This window comes from Myxocyprinus asiaticus, chromosome 9 (genome assembly GCF_019703515.2).
Source record: "Myxocyprinus asiaticus isolate MX2 ecotype Aquarium Trade chromosome 9, UBuf_Myxa_2, whole genome shotgun sequence".
Taxonomy (NCBI): domain Eukaryota; kingdom Metazoa; phylum Chordata; class Actinopteri; order Cypriniformes; family Catostomidae; genus Myxocyprinus; species Myxocyprinus asiaticus.
In genome coordinates this window covers 28251940-28274797 of record NC_059352.1, presented here as the reverse complement: position 1 = coordinate 28274797, position 22858 = coordinate 28251940, and the positions used below count along the sequence as shown (strand labels likewise).

The window sequence follows — 22858 nt, the reverse complement described above, 5'->3', positions numbered from 1 at the left end:
AAGAGAAAAATTCTGATGAAATGGAGCTGTGCCCCAGTTTATATGCCCGTGATGATGCGTGCATCAAGGGCGGAGCATCAAGCACCATATGCCAATAGATTGGTGTGATTACACTTGGGAGGTGTTTCCCATAGCGTCAGCTATTGATGCACTGTCGAAGTGACTGACTTGAAAGGGAACATTACTACTGTGTCCTGGTGGAAGGAAGTGGTTATAACAATTTTACCTCTTAAGGGGCCTGGGTAGCTCAGTGGAAAAAGACGCTGGCTACCACCCCTGGAGTTCGCTAGTTCGAATCCCAGGGCGTGCTGAGTGATTCCACCCAGGTCTCCTAAGCAACCAAATTGGCCCTGTTGCTAGGGAGGGTAGAGTCACAAGGGGTAACCTCCTCGTGGTCGCTATAATGTGGTTCATTCTTGGTGGGGCGCGTGGTGAGTTGAGCGCGGATGCCGCGGTGGGTGGCATGAAGCCTCCGCACGTGCTATGTCTCCGTGGCAACGCGCTCAACAAGCCATGTGATTAGATGCGCAGGTTGATGGTTTCAGACGCGGAGGCAACTGGGATTCATCCTCCGCCACCCGGATTGAGGCGAATCACTACGTGACCACGAGGACTTAAAAGCGCACTGGGAACTGGGCATTCCAAATTGGGTGAAAAAGAATGAAAAAAAAAAAAAAAAAAATATATATATATATATATATATATATATATATATATATATATATATATATATATATATATATATATATATATAATTACCTCTAAAATAAGGTTTCACAGCTGTGTCCTTAATTGTGAAATCACCAGAGACGTTTTATAAAACATAAAATCAGGTAATATTAAAGTCAGCCTTTATCCTGTAGGTCCTTTTTCAATATTTTACCTGCTGTTTGATCATCAAGGCCAATGAATTTATAGGTTAATTTTATAGTATTTTATACTAATAAAATAAATACATTTATTTATTTATTAGTTGTAACACCTACACTTATTTAAAAATAAACAGAAATTCTATAAAATTCACCTATACAATCTGTGTATAGTTTATTTTTAAATAAGTGTAGGTGTTACAACTAATAAATAAAATATGTTGTATTTTATATATATCAGTCCAGCCTCTCTCAGCCTATTGCGGACAGTCTGAGCACTGATGGAGGGATTGTGTGTTCTTGGTGTAACTCGGGCAGATGTTGTTGCCATCTTGTACCTGTCCCGCAGGTGTGATATTTGGATGTACCGATCCTGTGCAGGTGTTGTTACACGTGGTCTGCCACTGCGAGGACAATCAGCTGTCCTTCCTGTCTCCCTGTAGTGCTCTCCTAGGAATTTTACAGTATGGACATTGCAATATATTGCCCTGGCCACATCTGCAGTCCTCATGCCTCCATGCAGTATGCCTAAGGCATGTTCACGCAGATGAGCAGGGACCCTGGGCATCTTTCTTTTGGTGTTTTTCAGAGTCAGTAGAAAGGTCTCTTTAGTGTCCTAAGTCTTTATAACTGTGACCTTAATTGTCCACCGTCTGTAAGCTGTTAGTGTCTTAATGACCGTTCCACAGGTGCATGTTCATTAATTGTTTTTGGTTCATTGAACAAGCATGGAGAACATTGATTAAACCCTTTACAATAAAGATCTGTAAAGTTATTTGGATTTTTCGAAATTATTTAAAATATAGTGTCCTTAAAAAGGGACGTTTCTTTTTTTGCTGAGTTCATATATATATATATATATATATATATATATATATATATATATATATATATATATATATATATATATATATATATATATATTATGCACAGATTCTATAGGTAAATTTGATAGAATTTATGTTTATTTTGTAAATACAAATATATTGTATTTATTTATTTATTAGTTGTAACACCTACACTTATTTAAAAATAAACAGAAATTTTATAAAATAATATAAAATTCACCTATACAATCTGTGTATATATATATTTCTTCATTTTAAGATCCTATTAGAAGCTAGCACCACTAGAAAAAATGGCTAATACATTTTGTTAATTTATTATTTGCAAAATGCTGTTATTTTGTCACCAGTGTCAGCTGTCAACACCAGCTGGAACAAATATAGAGCAATGTTTGAAATTCACTCAGTCCTATCTGTCCTATGCACAGTCACTTCCACATTATGGGGGAGTTCCTGTGGATAACATTGGACAATATTCATCACACATTGAGACAGAGCTGTTGCTTCATCTAGTAAAAAGGAGAAAGGGTTTAACAATGTGTATTTATTAGTTGTAACACCTACACTTGTTTAAAAAATGGCTACTACATTTTGTTAATTTATTATTTGCAAAATGTTATTTTGTCAACACTGTCAGCTGTCAACACCAGCTGGAACAAATATGGAACAATGTTTGAAACCATTATCAATTCACTCAGTCCTATCTTTCCTATGCACGATCACTTCCGCATTATCGGGGAAGTTACTGTGGATAACATTGGACAATATTCATCACACATTGAGACAGAGCTGTTGCTTCATCTAGTAAAAAGGAGAACGAGTGTGTATTTCAAGTTCTGTTTCATTCCTCCTGACCGCCAGAGGCGGTGCTAAGCACTAGTGGATAATCGCAGCGCCAGCCAGATAGGTTGAGAAAATATAACAACAAAGGCTGCATTCCACTTCACTTTTAACAACCACTCGCTAACTCCCCTAAGCACTTCCCCTCAGGGGAATCCCCGCTGCCATTTTGGAAGTCCGTTCCACTTCATCAAGTGAGCGAGGGAAGTTTCTGTTGACAGACCCTCAACCCCTCGATTTTGACCGAGGGAGCGAGCCTACTCTGATGTACGCTTCAGGCAGCTCCGTATCCCACAATGCAACTCGATTGTGATGTGACAGCACATCGTACTTCATAAACCCCACCCCCACACAACTCTAATGTATATTGAAAGTGAAGTTAGGTCAATTAAGCAGTTTAGAAAAGTTATATTGAGATTTAACAGCATAATTCTTGTAGCTATCTTAATCTGTTTGTCACACAGTTATACTGTATGTGTTCACTGTTATGTTACCATATTCGTTTTTGTAAAAGTTGATTAATCCTTTCTAACAATTCTAATAAAAAAAAATTAAACATATGAGATTTATACATAAGCCTCTGAAATTACAATTCAGACAGAATTACCTGAATCTGTGGTTTCATCAATCTCCGAAAACATTGTTTTCTCAGGTGCAAAAATCACTTAATAATTCCACAAATTGACATCAGCCTTCAATGTGATCAAGGGTTTAGGGTGTTCCAGTTAAACCCACTGGTTCCGCCAGTAGTGGACACTCATGCAACGTAAGCAATGACGTACATCCGAGTCCGTGAGACAGAGGGAAGTTAGAGAGGGAAGGGCATAAAAATTTGAAGTGGAACACAGCCAAAGTCACATCAGACGCAGACCGAGCTGCAAGGATATATACCGCAGCAGCTCGGTGCCCAGCCTCTTTCGCTTTCTCACTGTATGATAGGGCATTGTCTTCTCCTCGCTGTCCAGTGCAGCTTAACTGAATAGCGAGGATTCGCCCTCTCAAGCTGTGACAGTGCTCTCTACACCATTATCTGGATGGATTTTTTTCATCTTTCATCATACGTGAGTGTATATTATTTGATATTGATTGTTAGTGTTGGCGATACCCTGTGCTTCACAGTACTATCTGGTGGATGGTGTCTGACCGCACTTAGGTAACGGTTTCCCCAAAAGCATACAATATTTTTTTTAAATAATCTTCTGTTACATACTTACTATCGTGCAACACTTTATCGCGGCGCTATCCAACTGCCAGATGATTTGTTCACATTTTGTTCTGGGTGTTTTTTGTCACGATGCAGCTAACTTTGGTTCTATCCGAAGATTATATTTTATGGCTCAATTCCCTGGGCTTGCTTATTATCAGCTGTTTTGATTTCCTATGGTCCTAACCGAGGGTGTGTATTATTTGGCTAAATCATGGCTCACGGCTCCCTTGTCATTGGCTTTCCACCAAGTTGTAAACTGTGTCCGAATACGCTTCTCGATGATGGACACGATCGCTGCCCATCATGTTTAGGAATTTAGCATTTAGGAGAGGCTTTGATGGATTCACTGTAGTATGTTTCCGATGTCAGAGAGGCAGCTTCGCCTAGCTGAGTTGGATCCTTATTCTCCTGTTAGCCTCGTACAACATGATCCAGTCCCGCGGTATGCTCAAAAGCACCATACATCAGCAGCGGCTGGTGCTCTGCTGGCAAAATAAGAAATCTGTGCCGCAAACTTACAATTTTGAGTATTTGCTGTTGAAGACTGTCGCTGATCTCTCATCAGAAATGGCGGAGATGAAGTGTCTTCTTCAAGCTCTTCAACTCCTAGTATCGGCCATGCCCTCTGGGAAGACACTGGCAATTTCACTGGGTCACTGGTCGCTTGGCGATTTCCAAACTCCACATAATATTGATTTGGAATATCTTTCCATGAGTGCCTCCAATTCGCATTTTCATGAAGAAGAATTGGTTGATGCTGCTATGCATCCTCCCTCTCAGGAGGTTTTCTCCAGCCTGTCTGTTGCGGGTGGCTCAAGCGGGGGTTCTGATCATTCATCGGGGATGTGAGCAATGTATGCTCAGTGTGGATGTACTAACACGCTATTAAAGAAGGCATACAAGTCAGTAGCTTATGTAACTCAGAGAATACTATCTGTCAGCTGCTTCTTATCTGCAACACCATGTTGGGGTCGTCAAATGTAGACTCTTATGTGACTCAGTTTCTACAGATGGTTTTGTTAGCCATGGGTCATGTGACTTGTGAGCTGGGTACACTCTCAGCAACCTTTCTAACAGCCTGGCGCCAGGTATGGCTTGCTCAGGTGAGGCTGCCTGAAGATTATAAAAAGACCCTGAGGGAACTGCCAATTGTTTGGCCCCAATGTCTCTGAGGTATTGGAGAAGAGAATTAAGCTGTCGGAAGCTTCCCGTCAGCTGACTCAGGTCACACAAGCACCTACTTTTAGGATGCCGCCAGCTCCAGCTCATCATCGCTACCCGATACCAGAGCAGCGATTGCGTCTCCACACTGCTTCCCAACCTCAGGCCCCACAGCGTCCTCGGGGTGTTGAGGAGGCCCAGGGCCGTCGCCCATTTCACAATCAGCCTCAGGGGGGTCCATGTCAGTGTCCCCCCGCAGGTGCTAAAGGCAGAAGCCACAAACCCTCAAGTGCTTGGGCTGGCAGTCGGTCGTTTCATATAAACTATTGGAGAACTTCGGTGTCAGACCCCTGGGTTATGGCAACTTTGATCAGGGGATATACTTTGCAGTTCTGACACCGGCCCCCAAGTTTTCTGGAATTCTTCCGACAGTTGTCGAGGATATAACCCATTCAATGGCTCTTTCTCTGGAAATTTGTTCACTGTTGGAGGGAAAAAGATCTTCCCCTCCGTCAGAGGGACAGTTTTTACTCAACGTACTTCCTCGTTCCAAAGAAGGATGGCAGTTTTCGTCCAGTTCTGGACTTGTGACGTCTAAATGTGTTCCTAAAGTCGCTTCCTTTTCACATGTTGCACACTGCCGACGTTCTTCGGTCTGTGATGAAAGGAGACTGGTTTGTGAGTGTAGATTTAAAAGATGCTTATTTTCATGTTCCCATTGTACACCACCAGAGAAAGTTTCTATGATTCAGCTTCTAGGGTCAAGTTTTTCAGTTCAGAGTCCTACCATTCAGTCTGTCTCTTGCTCCTTGTGTTTTTACAAGATGCATGAGTGCAGCCCTGTCTCCTCTTTGGTCCAAAGGCATGAGGATTCTGCCTTATTTAGACGATTGGTTGCTTTTTGCCCCAACAAGACTGCATGCTCTACACAACACCAGGATATTGCTAGAGCACATTCAAAAACTTGCCTCACTCTGAATGGAACAAAGAGTTGTTTGCAGTAGTCCAAACCATTGATAATGTCAGAGCTACTTCAATGCAACAGCTTTATGCTGCTCGTTGGAAGAATATTCTCTTCATGGTGTGGGGATCAGGGATTTGATCCTGTCCACTGTACTGTGCCAAAAGTCTTGAGCTTATTGCAACATCTATTGGATGACAACAAAGATGCTTCTACTTTAAAGGTGTATGTTGCTGCCATATCTACACCTCATGCCTCAGCTGGTGGTTCCTCTTTGGGGTCTCATAGCCTTGTTTGCAATTTTTCGAAGGGATCAAGGTGTTTAAAGCTGGTTTGTGTGAACCCTTTTCCTGTGTGGGACGTGCCACTTGTGCTAGAATTCCTTAGTGCACCACTGTTCGAACCATTGGGTGGTGCAGATCTTAAGTGGATGTCTTTGAAAGCAGCGTCTCTGCTGGCTGTTGCTTCCACTAAACATGTTGGTGAGCTCCATGCGCTGTTTGTGAGTGAGTTGTAATTGCACTGGTTGCCAGAGGATTCAGGAGTCATTCTTCATCATAATACGACCTTTATTCCAAAAGTCCTTTCGCCACAATTTGTGAATCAGTCCATTAATCTGGCTGCTTTTCAGATGCTATCAGACTTCAGTCGGTGAGTTTTTAAAAAAAGAAATTGTATTATTCATACAGAGCCCATTTGATATTGTTGGTGTCACTGTGCCTCTTGGTTTTATCCGGAGGTGTGTCATACGTGCTTTGGGCTAGGTTTCCTCTTTAGCCTGTATCTTCGTTAGTGTATTACTATCTGCTGAAGTTACGATCTGTTGGATTCGAGCTGACGTGTTCACGTTGATCGCACATTTTTCCCGCTATTTTGTGTGTTATTTTTCTTTCTCTTTACGCCTGTCGGTCCTATCCGTGGGTGTAATTGAGCCAATTACATGGTACTATAGTTCTGGTATCCTTCCTCCAGAGATCCTCATGGTTTATCCGGAGGTTGCGACACATTTGCATATAGCTATCACTCCTTGCGGTTTTATCCGAAGGGCTACTTGACAGTCGATATGGCTTGAAGCTCAATTTCTCCTGCCTATACCCTGAATTGTCCTAATGAGATCTTTCCTGATGATGGGCATGATCGTTGCTCATCATATCTGAGACTTCAACACTTGCATGAAGCACATACAGACCCGTGCCCACGCTGTAGCTTACTGCCTTTGTCTGAGAGACAGTTTCGTTTGGCTGATCTGGACTGCAACCGGGAAGCTAATCTTGTAGAAACTGAACCGTTTTCACAGCAGAGACCTCTAAAGTGCCATGCCTCTGCAGCTGCTGGCACACATCCGGAAAAGAAAAGATCCACTTCTAAGGGCAGTCTTTTGGCAGAGCATCTGTTGTCAAAAAAGGTTACTGGCCTTTCCTCAGATATGGCAGAGATGAAGTGACTCCTGCAGTCCCTTCAACCAGCAGGCTTGGTCTCTGCATCCACTACAGACCCCACTGAGGATGCTCAATCACATTTATCGAACAAAGAGGTTACCACCCCTCATTATCCTCCTCATAGCTCCCACCTTGACACTATGTCCATGTGTGCTTCTGAAACACAGTTTCAGCAACACCTTGGCTCTGAAACTGCCGAGTTTGATGATCCACAGGACGTGCCAGCTGGATCCATATTGGGTGGCTCTGGAGTTTCACACCATTTTTCAGGGACTGCTCCACCTCCGGTGGATGACACATCGGCAGCACTTCAGATGGCAGTGTCTCATCTCGGACTTGATGAGCGCCCTGCCCATCCTGTTCGGTCCAATATGTTCTTTTGCAAGTCTCTTCGTACAGATAATTTTACTATGGCTGCATGTGAAAACTTTGTGGCACAATTTTCTAGCACTTTGAAAAGATCAGGAAAGGCCAAGAAGTGATCCAAAACCGCACGTACCTTAGCTTCTATGGCCGAGGTGGAATCCATTGGGGTGCGAAATGTGCCAAAAGTTGAACAGCCGGTCACATCTCAGTGGTGTCCCCGGATGAAGCATTGCAAGGTAACATCCAGTGCCCTAGTGCCCAGTGTGGCCGCATGGATTATTTTCTCAAGAAAGAGTCTGTTGCCTATATCACTCCTGCTGACAACATTATTTGCCAACTGATTCTTGCAGCAAATAGCTCTTTATAGTCTGTTGACATGGATCCCTTTGTTCAACAGTTCTTGCAGACAGCCTTGCTGGCCATGGGTCACGTGACACGGAATTGGGTTCTCTCACTGCAACACTTCTAACAGCTTGTCGGCAGGTATTGCTTGCTCATGCCAGATTACCCGAGGACTGTAAAAAGACCTTGAGGGACCTACCCATCATTCCCGGACATCTTTTTGGTCCGAATGTCTCTGAGGTTTTGGAAAAGCATGTGAAGTTGTCCGCGACTACCCAGCAACTAACACAGGTGCAATGTTCCCCAAATTTCAGGGTGCCAACAATGCCTGCTCATCATCATTACACGCCTACACAGCCACGCTCCCTACAAATTCCCACCAACTGACCTCATACCCAGCTGAGATTTTGTGGCTCTTACGGTGTCCAAGTACTTCATACCCAAGGTAGCCCCACTTCCCGTTGTACTCCAGGGGGACCACGTAAGCACCCCCCCCCCAACTTCACAAGGATGGATTTTCAAGGCCTGAAGTGTTCAGACTGGCAGTCGGATGCTTCTTAGCTCATCATCTGAGTTACTGGAGAGAGGTTTCCGAGGTTTCCATCCAATTCTAGATTTAAGGAGACAGATTCTTAAAGAGGCTCCCCTTTCACATGTTGCACATGAGTGATGTTCTTCCTCAGTGACGGAGACTGATTCATGGGCGTAGACCTGAGGAATGCACACTTTCATGTTCCAATTGCCATGCATCACAGGAAGTTCCTACACTTCAGTTTTAAGAACCAAGCATATCAGTTCAAGGTTCTGCCATTCGGCCTTTCTCTGGCCCCTCGAGTGATTTCAAGATGTGTGAAAGCTGCCCTTGTTTTTCCGGTGCAGTCCATCACATTTATCGGTATGACAATTAATTCTGTCACAATGCGTGCCTCTCTTTCTCAGTCCTGGACAGCGGACATACTGAAGCTTTTTGCTCAATTTCGTCTGGGCATGACCCTTCAGTATGGGGTTTTACTGAGGCTGATCGGGATGTTGAAGGTAGCCACTTCCGTGATTCCCCTCGGGCTGCTTCACCTACACCCCCTGCAGGTGTAGAACAACAGCCTTTGACTGGATCCATCCCATCATCGACTGATTGTGGTGTCTCTCTGCTGCACATATGCTCTTCGGCAGTGGACTTCCTTGGACTTTTTGGTAGTGGGCATTCCATTAGGTGTTGCTCCCTCCCATTGGGAGGTGGTAACAACCGATGCATCCCTCATGGGTTGGGATGCAGTCTGGAACCACAGAGGCATCAGCAGCCAGTGGTCAGAAGCCCAGTCAATGGACCACATCAACCTTCACAAGATGCAGGTAGTACTTCTCTCCAGTGCTAGTGGACCGCCACGTGCTTGTGTGTTCAGAAAATACTTCAACTATTTTCAATCTGAACCATCAAGGAGGCATGAAGTCAAGGAGCTTGTTAAGGCCCACTCACAGCATTCTCACCTGGTTGCTTCCCCGCTTCGCATCATTGAAGACTGTCCACCTGCCGGGGGTAGCCAATCGGGCCGCCGATGGTGAACCCCACAGTGAAGGTGGTCCTCTTTGCCTCGGAGGACACAACCCACTGCCCACTGTGGTTTGTCCAGATGGAGACATCCAGTCCATTGGGACAGGACGCTCTGTCGCACAGCTGGCCGGATTGTGTACTGTATGCCTTTCCCCTGATTCCTCTATTTTGGGAGACATTTCACAGAATTGCTCAGGGGAGACACAGGGTGCTTCTGGTAGCATCCTGCATGAGATGAAAACCGGAAGGTGTTGGTGTTACCCTCTGGCCCAACCCGACCTTCCTTCCTAAGGTGCTCCTTCATCCATTCATTAATCAGTCTATTGAGCTGTGTTCTTTCAATCCAGCAGCACTTAAGTCCAGTGATGATGGACGTTTTCTTTCCTTGTGCCCCATGCAGACTTTGAGATGTTATGTAGAGGCTACTGTGCAGTGGAGATGATCTGATCAGTTGTTTTTCTGGCATTAAGAAGGGTGCCCCTCTGTCCAAACAGAGGCTGTCATGGTGGGTTGTGGAGGTCATCACCATGGCATACAAGAAATCTCAATGGCCGTTGCCTGAGACAGTCACTTGCCATTCCACCAGGGCAGTCTCCTCTTCATGGGCTGCCTTCAGGTGTGTTTCCCTCATGGACATCTGTGCAGTGGCCACCTGGTCCTCCCCATGCTCTTTTGCAAGATTCTACAGCATCAATGTTGCCTCATCCCATGATGTGAGCTCTCATTCTTTGTGACTTTGTTGGTATTGGTCATCCATTACTGTAACACCATCTCTGGCGGTCAGGAGGAATGTAACAGAATGCTGGTTACCTATGTAACTGTAAATTCCGGATGATCGCCAGAGTTCCTGGTCACTCAGAATGTGCTACAATGTTCTGAGGCTGGGTGCCGAGCTGCAGTGGCTTATATTTCCCTTAGTTCGGATTACGTCACTACGTGACTTCATTGGCATACTTTTTTCGACCTATCTGGCTGGTGCTGCGATCATCCATTTACTGTAACACTATCTCTGGCGGTCATCTGGAATTTACAGAACTATGGTTACATATGTAACCAGCGTTATATCGATTATATTCAGAAGCCATAGACCAGCACTGGTTAAGCAAGGTCCCGACTGTATATGCATTTATTTGTTTTGATTCATCTTGCTAGATAAAGAATATACAGTACAGGTTCATTATATTTCTATATATTTTTTTAGGTTTTTAAGTATTACAGGTTAGTATAATTTGGCAATTGAAGATATTCCAGCTTCACGGCAAATAAAAACATATTAATCCTTCACTGTATTTTTATTTTGCATTCAGAAGAATAGGGTGCTTTATCTATGTGTACATATGAGCTTTGGCTAGGGGAAAATTATAATAATTGAAAAAAATAAAAATAATAACTAGGACTGTTTGAGCGAATAATGTTTTGTTGCCCTGTGGATGCCGCTAAAACCCAGGCTGAGCAACAGACTGTCCCTAACTTAGAGATCTGGTGTTTGTTTGTGCTTTCGATTACATGAATCACTTGTGTTATTGTATTCCTCACATGTAAATCGCTGTAGAGTTGCTGGATGTTGCTAAATATTACTGAAACACTTTTCGCACAGAGAAAGCTTCACACAATGGGAAAGCAGTTCTGCAAGCTTCATATTGTTTGTATTTAAACTTAGTGGTGCTCATTGACATCCTTTCTGGAACTCCGCAGAGTGCTTGTCCAATCAGATTAGAGGACTGGAACTAACCATTATATACTGTAGTAATACCATTTACGGCTTGCACATTTTTGTGTCCACTACTACAGCAACCAGTTGGAAGAGCCTTTTGTTATGCTTTAAATACTGACATTTTTTGTTTTTTTAATGCATTTTTTTTTTTACTAAATAATGTAATTTTTTTGTGATCATTTTATTTTTGAAAAAAAGAGTAGTTTGCAGCAACTCTCTTGACACTTTCGCTAAGGCTGAATATGATACCGGAAGCTTGTTATTGCCCTCAGATTTTAACGGAAATACATAGGATATGTGCAGTGCATAGAATATTGCCTAATGCCATCCACAGAATCTCCTGTAAATAATGTTTGTGAAAAGTTATTTCCCCCAAGTCATCTTGACAGCATTTATCAGCATCAAAAGAAATAGTTTCCGGCACTGCGCCAGATGTAAACGCCCTGAGGCAAAACGTGGAAGTGACCGTGCATGGTCTATTCAACACAATTCCTTACATCAACTTTTATTTTTGTAGCTTGTTTTGTCTCAGCAGTTAAAAATCAGTGATGGTTATTTTGATTCCATGACTCTTTATGAGGTACAACAGATAGCAGATAATTTTTTTTATTTTTTTTAATTATTATTTTTTTATTTTATAGAAACTCAAAAAAAAAAAAAAAAAATACTATTTGGCATGCTGTCATGATTAACAGATCATCTGTTTGTTTGACTCTGCAAAAATTAAATATAGCGTTTGCCTCGTACACCATAGTTGTGAATTTGATATACCTCCCCACAATTTACAGTAAGAAGCTGAGTCTATTTATATTTTTCTGAAAGCTCTCCACAGTTCTATAACTTGAAAGAGTGGTCAAAGAAGCGAAAAAGACAATAGGGATTTTTGTTAGTTCAAAAACATGGGCCTAATGCATAAAGATAGTCATACAAAACAAAGGGAATGTTCTAGACGTGTGCTTGCTACTTATTTGAGTGAAATTCTTCTTTTGCAGTCCTTCAAACTGGAGGGTGAGATCATGAAGGATGACCACAAGAAATCACAAGAGAGCTCCATGCTGGATTTCTTTAAAAGTGAGTCCACTCTAATGTATAATGGCCAGTTAAATAAACCAGCCTGTCTTAATACCAAAAATCAAACATAGTCCATAGATGTTAGGCTTCACCATGAAGTGTGCTGCCTTTCTTTCTCCTGTATCATGAGTCATACAGCATACTCAGGCTATTACTTTAACAGGATCTGTCACTACTCTTACTAATTTACCGGCCCCCAGAGCATGATTTGTAAACAGCCGTTTTATGCATGCTCATGTCTTTATTCATGTGTGCTCAGGGTAAATTTGATTTTCTGTTTGAAAATAGTTGTGCATGTCAGTGTCCTTTTATTGAGTGTTATAACATTTAGCTCACAAATGTACAGGGATAAATCTATTTTATGTACTTTAATAGTATGTGGATATATACACTATGAGAGTATATGTTTGGGTTTTTCTGGACAGCAAGCTGGACTTTAGAGAGAATGGGAACAAATTGGTCCTGCGATGTTCTTGACTTTTTTTTTTTTTTTTTAAGTAGAGAACACTTCCAGACCCCCTATTTCACCAAATATTTGCCCCACCCATGATAATTTCTTGCCTCAACTATACTGTAGCTCATCCAAGTGTCAACCACCTTGTTTTTAAGTTCACAAAAGTCAAGGAAAAAGTCAATTTCTTGCCCAGATGGCTCTGTAATATCAGATTTTAGAATCTGACCCTAGCTTCCAGTAGATATCCTATTTGTATCTGACCCACTTTGGATCTGTGAGAGAATGTTGCTCAATCAACTATATTCCTAAGGTTTTGTGCTTTCTCTGGCAGGATGATTTCCATGCCACCATGTAAACTAACAAATATCTTTGAATATGAGACATACTTTGAACGAAAAAGAAAAATGTCTATGACCATGAAAAAGCAATCATTGTAATTACACTAAAATTATACTACTTAATCATTGCTATAATACTAGATTACATTAACAGGTTACATTTTTACTGCAGGGATGATCCCAGAAACCCTACATAAGGCATTAATGCATGTTTTTTTGTTCATATAAATAAAATCCTCTTAGGTTCACTCAAAAAGTATCAGTGTTAAATTAATATGTTAACATTTGGATCTGTTTTCTGTCCTATCTGGGTTCTTGCAGTGTTCCCGAAGATGTTCGTTAAGTTGTTGCTAAGTCCTCTCTTCTTGCTGCTGGTTCTGACCCAGTGCTGCTTCTCCTCTGTGATCGCTGGACTCGCCACCTTCCTCAACAAGTTCCTGGAGCGCCAGTACAGTGCCTCTGCTGCCTACAGCAGCCTTCTTATAGGTCAGCCACCATATGACACTAAAAAACATTATAGATGGGCACAGTTGTTTGGTGGTTGACTGAAATGGGTTTTCAAAGGCTAGAGAGCAGATGGTTGATATAATACGATATATAAAAAAATTAATAAAATTAATGATGGCAAATGAGACACACAACATTTTGGAAATTGATGAACACTTACTAATGTTTACTCAAAATTTACCATAAACATTTGGAAGCAGAAAAACTTAAAATCTAGGCTGTCAATAGATTTTGAAACTGACACAAGGGAATACAAATGCTTCTGTCACTTCTGTTAATTGGCCTGCTTGGAATTTCTGGACTACAAAGCCAAAACACAAGAACTACGCCAACACTGAAACTGAGAAAAATGGCTTAAAGGTTTTTTGTCCAGCCAAAAGTGTATTATAAAATAGTCTCACTCAATTTTCTCAGAATCTGGACATACTGTAGTTAAGCCAAACCCATCTGTCACAAGACCGATCAGAGTCTAAGAGACCTGATTTCAGTTGTCTGTCTATCACTATATTTTAAGACAAAAAACTTGCTATTGTTACCTTAAGGAGCTTTTTCTACCGGATCTAACCATTAAAATGGGTTCTGTTGGTGTAACCTTATGTATTCAGGTTGATTCAGTGATGTTACTGTAAATAATATTTTTGACTTTTTGAAACATTTTTACACATGAAGCATTTTTTAAGTTAAAAAAAATGTTTCAGTGTAGTTTCAGATATTGGTGTGTATACGTGTGGATATAATGTGGCATAATCTTGCTCTTAAATTAGTCTTAGTATTTTCATAAACAGAATCCTTTTTAAGGATATCTGTAATTAAATCTTTATTCTCTTTCAGGTGCTTTAAATCTGCCATCCGTTGCCGTGGGGATGGTGCTTGGGGGTTTGATTATGAAGCGCTGGGGATTGTCCTTCAGAGTCATTCCACGCTTCTCTGTCATAATGCTCACCATCTCTATCTTTTTCTGTGTGCCACTCTTCTTCATGGGCTGCCCCACACAAGATGTTGCTGGTGTTTATCCCAAAAAATCTAATGCCACTAATGGGTGAGTGACATAGGATGCTCTTTTGATTTAGTAAACGCTTGTTATCGTGGAAATATTTTTACAATTTTCCATTTATCTCATTTTATCCATTAAATAAAAACATTACATTTTTTTTGCCCACATTCCCCATAAACCATATGTGTCCTGGTCACACAGTACTGGTGGTGTGAAACAAGAAAGTTTTGACAGGTCAGGCTGGCCAACTTAAGTGAGAAACCAAATAACACATTGTAAAATGTCTTGGACTAGTTTTAAAGGAACATTCTGCATTCACTGCAAGTTAAGCTCAATTGACAGCATATTCTTAGAAAAAAAGGTATTGTTTAATGTACAATGGCCATCACTGGGGTGGTACCCACAAGGGGACCTTTTTTGTACCTCTAGTTAAAATGTAAACTTGTTTTGGGTGCATATTTGAACCCTAAGGACTTATTGTGTCCTTTTATACATAAAAGGTACATTTGTATGTTTTGTTCCTCTGAAAAAAAAAAACAAAAAAAAAAAACAAGGTTAACAAGGGTACCATCCCAGTGATGGATTTGTAACTCACAATTTACCTTTTTTTTTTTCTAAGAGTGCATTTGTGGCATAATGTTGATTTTCCACAAAAAAAAAAAAAAAAATTGGGTTTACAGCATTACGTCATCATGGCAACAAAATTGGATATTACTTTACACAGAAAAGGTAAATAAGCGATTTTATCACACTTAAATCATGGTAAAGGGATAGTTCACCCAAAAATGAAAATTATCTCATTATTTACTCACCCTCATGCCATCCCAGATGTGTATGACTTTCTTTTTTCTGCAGAACACAAACGAAGATTTTTAGAAAAATATTTCAGCTCTGTATGTCAGTACAAAGCAAATGAATGGCGATCAGGCCTTTGAAGCTCCAAAAAGGAGATTAATTCAGCATAAAAGTAATCTATAGAACTCCAGTGGTTTAATCAATGTCTTCAGAAGCTATCCAGTTTATTTTGGGTGAGACCAGACCAAAATATAACTCCTTTTTCACTGTCCATCTTGTCATTGCAGTCTCTAGGCACGATCAAGATTTCAAGCTCGATTACAATTCCTAGTGCTTGATGCATGCGCAGAGCACTAGATGGCACTATAGGAAATGTAATCAAGCTTGAAATCATGATCGCCAAGGATTACAAATTCTAACAATCTAGCAAATTTGTCTTATTGTGTTGATTATTTTAGTGGCTTATCTGATCAATTACCATTGTAATAAATTATCTGTAAGCAATGCACAGCTGTAAAAAAAGGAGTATAAATTGAAGCTGATGTGTCTAACATTTTTTATGTTAAAACAGTGTCTCCTACCCCAGCTTAATATGCAGAGACAACTGTAAGTAAGTCATAGGTTGACTTCCTCAAAAAGTGTAAACACTGTCTCTATGGCACTATCAAAACATTGCTCTGTTTGTTTGAGCATCCCAAATAGCCGGATGCAACAACTTTGACACAACCAATGCCGTGATTTGAGGCAGGACTATGTTTGTTGACAGGGCTTTATGCAGGAAAGATGTTTGCAGAAAATGTTTCCGCTTAGTGGTGCTAGTGGTGCAAAAATTAAACACTGCAGCTTTAATGCAAATAATAGTAATAGAAAGACCCTTTCTATTTTAGGATGTGTTAAAGACAGCTAGTCCCCCTCACAGACTCCGAGAACACCGTTAAACTGTGTCTGTTCCATGTCATCTGCCAATGTTTGGAAACAGACCATTGTGTTCTAGGGAAAGTTTCAGCTAGTAAAAAGCTGTAATCAGAGGAGTTAGCACCCAGAGGAGAAAGAGCAAAGGGTAGAATCATTGAGAGTGGTTCTTGTACTCTTAAGTTGGGGTTCAGGTCAGCATGCAAAAATTCAGTGTCCTGTCAGACAAATATCGGAACGCCTTCACTTTGCCTGCTGGGAGAAAGGGAAATGGATATGATGTCTGTTTGTCTAGAACACTATGCATTCAAATGGAACACTAGTGGTAGGACTTTGTGCCATGAAATTTATGAATGTGCTACTGTTATTGTTACAGTCTTGCAATAATAAATACATGCTTAAATACATACACACACACTGTCTCACTTAATTAAATGCTCTACATTCTGTTCCTTGACCTCTGTTCCCATTAGGCTTCACTGTACTCTGAATGTTAAGATTACTAATTCATAAAATGGTTGTTTGTGTTCTGCGAGTAAAGGCTAAACTGTTTCGTCATGCCCTGCAGGCTGCTCCTGTCCTGTAGTGCCAATTGCTCCTGCCCCACCAGTGCCTTTAACCCAGTGTGTGGGGAAAACAACATTGAATACATCTCACCCTGCCATGCTGGGTGCACGAACTTCACCATGGATCCCAAGAACCCATACAGAGTCCAGGTAAGAAACTACCCATATATATCTGGCAGCCAAAACTGAACATATTTCATAGAAAGCTCTCATTTGGTACACTGTAAAAAACAAATAAAAAAACAAATTGTCAGGTAGCCTTAAAATGTGCATCATGTGGTATCATTTATATTATCTAGCTTGATTCAAGTAAAAAAAAAAAAAAAAATGTAATCTGATTGAATCACCTGACCACAATAAAGGTGAAGTGTGTAGTGTTCTCCGAAGGTAAAATACTTCCTTCCTTTTTTAAATGTCATACAAACGGACATAGTCCGACTGAAATTGTCAGATGTTTGTGAAGTCAGACTAACATACCTAGAAAATGTGATTGTTGCATGGCTTTGTCCAATTTAATCATACTACAATTAGTCTCAGTGTTGTGTGCATGCATGGTTCAAAAGACAGTGGTGACACATTACAGGTACACTGTAGCACTTGCTTAGCTTACAACCTTCCTTCAAATATTCGATTTCGCAATGGATAATGTATAATTGGACAGACAGATGAAGATTGTTGCCTACTCAAAAACCCTAATTGCGCAAATATAAACATACTGACTGTGGCTCTGTGGTGGTATCGAAACAATGTCGATTTGTTTGAGCATCACAACCAGCCCAACACAGCAACTCTGGACCAACCAATAGAATGAGTTTGAGTCAATATAGACATCCCATCTTTTTGTCCGACCAATGGAAGATGGGGTAGTGCTCGGGAAACTTACTTGAAAACAGTCATTATATTCGCAATAGTGTTTGGTGCCATAAGAGGCACAGAAATTCCACACTTCACCTACAAAAGTAATTTTTTATGGGTCAGGTCACATATAAATAGCTCTTTAAGGTTATAACTGCACATTTTCATTTTTTACATTGTAAAATTATCTCAAACCGCTATTATTTAGCAAGGCCACAGCATACTTCTGTCAGTTTAGACTTTTATTTAGCTCATTAATAGGGCCAGATAGCAGCTCATTGGGAGTCTCAGCTGTACTAGAAACACTGAGCAAGTGACCGGTCACGCTCTGTTAGAAGTCAGTGACTGTGTCCAATCAATCCCTAATTAGCAATATTTCCTGGAGGAAGTGCTCTGGGGACTCAAACAACTTTACAGTGTTAAAGCTTCTGTATAATTGCAAAGAGAGTGTCTTCCAGGACCAGCTGATGATAATGTATTATTCAATGTGCCACAGCACATATCATACAGAGAGGTAATTATGATGAGAAAGAGTTGCTAATGTGAGTCTGGGCTTCTTGTTGAACTGTACAAAACAGACAATGGAGGACACTGTGAATTTGGAAGCCAATAGAGCATAAGGAAACCATGATAAGCAAGTGTTTGTCTAATAACTCACCCCAAGTTGCTGTTTTTCTTAGACTCCACAGCAAACATAAATTAAATAGGACACACTTAAAGGGATAGTTCACTGAAAAATGAAAACTCTTGTACCATTTCACTCACCCTAATATTGTTTTAAACCTGTATGACTTTCTCCTGTGGAACACAAAAAGAATAGTACAGCAGTAGTAGTTAGCCTCAGTCACCATTCACTTTCATTGCATCCTTTTTCCATACAATGACAGTGAATGGTGACTGGTACTAACATAGTGTATAACAAATCATTTTGTGTTTCATGTAAGAAACAGATGGTCAGATGGGTTCAAGTAAATGATAACAGCGATTTCATACTGGGTGAATTATCCTTTTAGATTCACTCTGCTTATAGCATTCTTATAACAATCACTTGTAATGATACTTGTTGTGCACAAAATGTTGCAATTGATAAAGTAAACCAGAATATTGTCTTTTATTTCTCCATATGCAGGTTTTTAGTAACTGCCACTGCATTCCTATTATGGGCACTGCCAAGCCTGGCCCTTGTGCCAACACATGCCCCCACTTTCTCCTGCCTGTAATGTTCCTCATCTCTCTGGCTGGGCTTATTGCAAGCTTAACACACAATCCTATCTACATGATGGTGCTACGGTGAGAAACACACATGCACGCACGCGTGCACACTTACACATTATATACTGTTATTATCATTTTGAGTTTTTGTGCAGAATTTTAGGTATAATTCACCCAAAATTTAAAATTCTCTCATCATTTACTCACCCGCATGCCATCCCAGATGTGTATGACTGTCTTTCTTCAGCAGAACACAAATTAAGATTTTAAGAAGAATATCTCAGCTCTGTAGGTCCATACAATGCAAGTGAATAGTGATCAGACCTTTGTAGCTCCAAAAATCACATAATGGAAACATAAAAGTAATCCATATGACTCCAGTGTTTAAATCTATATCTTCAGAAGTGATATGATAGATGTGGGTGAGAAACAGATCAAAATGTAAGTCCTTATTTATTTACTCTAAATCTCCACTGTCACTTTCACCTTTACACCTGAAAGCCACATGTTGTGCCTGTTTAGTTTCACTTTCACATCTGAAATTGAAAGGGGAGATTTAGAGTAAAAAAAGGACTTACATTTTGATCTGTTTCTCACCCACACCTATCATATCGCTTCTGAGTAAAGTAATGAGAGAAGTTTCATTTTTGGGTGAACTATTCCTTTTTAAGTTTTATTTCACTAAATCTGTATGTTTATACTTATAGAGTAGTTCCTCCAGAAGAGAAGTCTTTTGCCATTGGTATCCAATTTCTGCTACTCAGGGTTCTGAGTAAGTCAATTCCAACTAATTTAATGTTTGTGTCATATAAACAAGCAGTGTTAAAAGCTATTTGAATTTCTAGCCTTGGGTTAAATAGGGATGATATTTGCACAAAGTGTATTGGAAATCAAATCTACTTCATATATTACTGTATATATAATAGTGCCCCCTTGTGGTGAGACAAGAACCTAACTATATAGTGGACAACATTTAGAAGTATTATTATGAACACTAATGATGAAATCCATGCTAGTTTGGTTATTTTGGGGAGAGTAATATATTTGATTAAATTTATAATAAAAAGTATTTTTATCTCTCTTTCTTTGCTCAGCTTGGTTGCCAGCCCCGGCTCTATTCGGAATGACCATAGACTCCACATGTATATGGTGGAAAACTGCTTGTGGGAAAAAGCAAGGCTGTGGTTACTATGACAACAACCTCCTTAGAAACAGGTAAGGATATATTGTCACTTGACCTAAATGCATTGTGAAGGTATGTTTGAGCTGAAAATCCTGAAGTGGTACATTTAGCCTTTTAAGAATTGTATAAGATCAAAGACACATAATGAATTGACTAATTACTAGCTATGATAATGATGGTGATGATGACTTGTTGTAGGTATCTAGGACTTCAGGTGGGCTATAAGATAGTAGGCATTACACTTATGGCATTTATTGGCTGGAAAATGCATCGGACCAGAGAGTACAGCTTAGAGAAAAAGCTTGAGGAACCTCTGTGATGCCTCAACCCTGCTTAGCCCACCGGCTTTAACTTTTGAGGACCTCCTCAGTGAGTTGAGCCCTTGGATGTCTTTCATCAGAAACCTCTCATTCCAGCACCTGGCTGGAAATGTCATGAATTCAGTTTGGATATTTCTCAAGTTGTACAATGAGTGACAGCTTGGGTATTAATTCCCCCCTACAAGAACGGACCCTAACTGGATAGATTCAGGGACATGGTGCCAGCTTGCCACCTCATCCACATTTATTTTGGTGAAAAAAGAGAGCAATGCACAGAGTTCAAAAACTGTAATGCTCTCTGGACATTCATCCAAACTTTAGCAACAGTTTTCATCTGCAGATTACTGGAAATATGTGCTGCTGGATTCACAATTGTGGCACCACTAGGTAGGACACAAAACTAGGTTTCCAAACAAAACATAAAAGAAATGTTCATTTACTGTTTTTTTTTTTTCTTTTTTTTTTTTTTTTAATATGCAATTGATATATGACATTTTTAAATATATATATTTGTATTCTATTTGAAGACTATTTGAAGGATGTAGGATGTTCTGTATACCAAAATGCACACATATAAACCTGAGTGGTTCAATCAGTTGTAAACTGTAGGGGTGTAAATCAGACGTTTGATCAGGAGACAATCTTGAATCAATTCTCTTGGCCTGCGATCCGGTATTTGCCGATACTTCAAAGTCTGCCGTGATACGATTCCATTCCGGGGCCTGGAATCGATATTCCGATATTATGTGCCTATTTTACACAATCAATTACATGTTTTTTTTATTATTATTTATTTATTTTTGCCCTCAAATGCAACCAAAGTATAATTTGATTAATTTATTCAGCTCTCTGTATCCACATTGGGACATCCACAACAAAATAAGGTATTTTCAGATGTTGAAAAACGTATACAGATGATAATACTATAAAAAATAAAGTCACACACAAGTGATCATCACTCGTTTGATGACAGCTAATTTTTGCAATGCATACGGATGTGGCTGACATGAGAGTATTAAAATAAAGGTACATCTTAAAAAAAATTCTATATCGATATTTCCGCGTTGTAGGCTATCGATAACATTGGATCGTGGGTCATTGAATCGATGGATCGTTACACCCCTAGTAACCTGTGTATATATTTAAAAACTCACAAAGTGCGAGTTCAGATGTGTAGCTTCTAATAACAATAGTAGACTGATATTTTAATTGTTTCTTTCAAATGTGAAGAAATTTTGAAAATAGGCAAATGTTTGTAAAATATATTTTTTATATATAATGTTACTGTTGTATTATACCATTTATGTATATTTTTTCTCACGTTTCTTAATTCTAGTGACAATGCTTTTCGTATCGCTGCTTGGAGTAATGAATCGTGGCTTTCTGAAAACTCTGTACTAAGCTAAATGTAATATGTATTTACCAATGTATAAGTTATTTCAGAAATGAAATTTGTTCAGGAACACCAGATTGTTGCTTATTTTTTTGTTTTTGTTTTTTATTTCTATCATTTAGCTCAGTGGTTCTCAAGGCCCCTTATTGTCCAAGACAATATTTGAAGGCCCCCAAAGTAGTTCATCTTCTGCTGTAATTACAGAAAAGCTGCTTGTTTTCCATTTTTATTTATTTATTTTTTATAAAAAACTAGTGTTTAGTTTTTGTATATAAACAAAAGTAGACTAATTATTTTAGTCACAATTCATTTCAGGACTCTAGGAGTCTACAAGAATGGTATATTCTTCAATAAAAACAACAGTTGTTGTGGGGATTAATTACAGCAAGAAATATGATGTCAGTTTACTGTTTTATTTATTTAATTATTATAATTATTTTAATTAAGAGATTACTTTAAAGGAATATTCTGGGTTCAATACAAATTAAGCTCAATTGACAGCATTTGTGGCATATTATTGATTACCAAAAGTGTAGCCACAAGACATAAACAATATGCGTGGTAACATGATTTTAATGTGATCTCTAACTAACCTTTTCTGTGTGAAGTTATAGCTAATTTACAACTTGGTTCCCTTGGTGATGTAATGTCAACAAACCTTAAAATAACTGTAAAAATGACGATTTGGTCACACTTTATATTAGGTGACTTTAACTACTATGTACTAACATTAAAGTACATACAATACAATGTATACATGTTGTTCTGCAAAATTCTCACAAGATTCACATTTACTGCTACTGAGGTCAGGGTCGTAGCTGAGTATTCTGGGGCCCCTGACTGTATATTGCCTTGGGCCCCTTTCCTATTAAAAAATACAGTTTAGAATTTGCTGTGGGCCCCTAGAATCATTACCACCTTTCACCCCTCTAGCTATGGCCCTGACTGAGGTTGAGGTATGGGTA

At 39.8% G+C, this 22858-nt stretch overlaps 1 protein-coding gene across 1 annotated transcript in view; it reads left to right on the top strand.

Moving 5' to 3' along the window:
- Positions 1–21963, top strand: part of LOC127445728 (solute carrier organic anion transporter family member 2A1-like) — a 39893-nt gene extending 17930 nt beyond the window's left edge. Inside the window, exons 7-14 of the mRNA XM_051705985.1 lie at positions 12286–12364; positions 13478–13642; positions 14495–14702; positions 16933–17080; positions 18915–19075; positions 19705–19769; positions 20092–20212; positions 20379–21963. Coding sequence (XP_051561945.1) covers positions 12286–12364; positions 13478–13642; positions 14495–14702; positions 16933–17080; positions 18915–19075; positions 19705–19769; positions 20092–20212; positions 20379–20499 — 1068 coding nt within the window. The 3' untranslated portion in view covers positions 20500–21963. The remainder of the gene's footprint in view (positions 1–12285; positions 12365–13477; positions 13643–14494; positions 14703–16932; positions 17081–18914; positions 19076–19704; positions 19770–20091; positions 20213–20378) is intronic.
- The last annotated feature ends 895 nt before the right edge of the window (positions 21964–22858 follow it).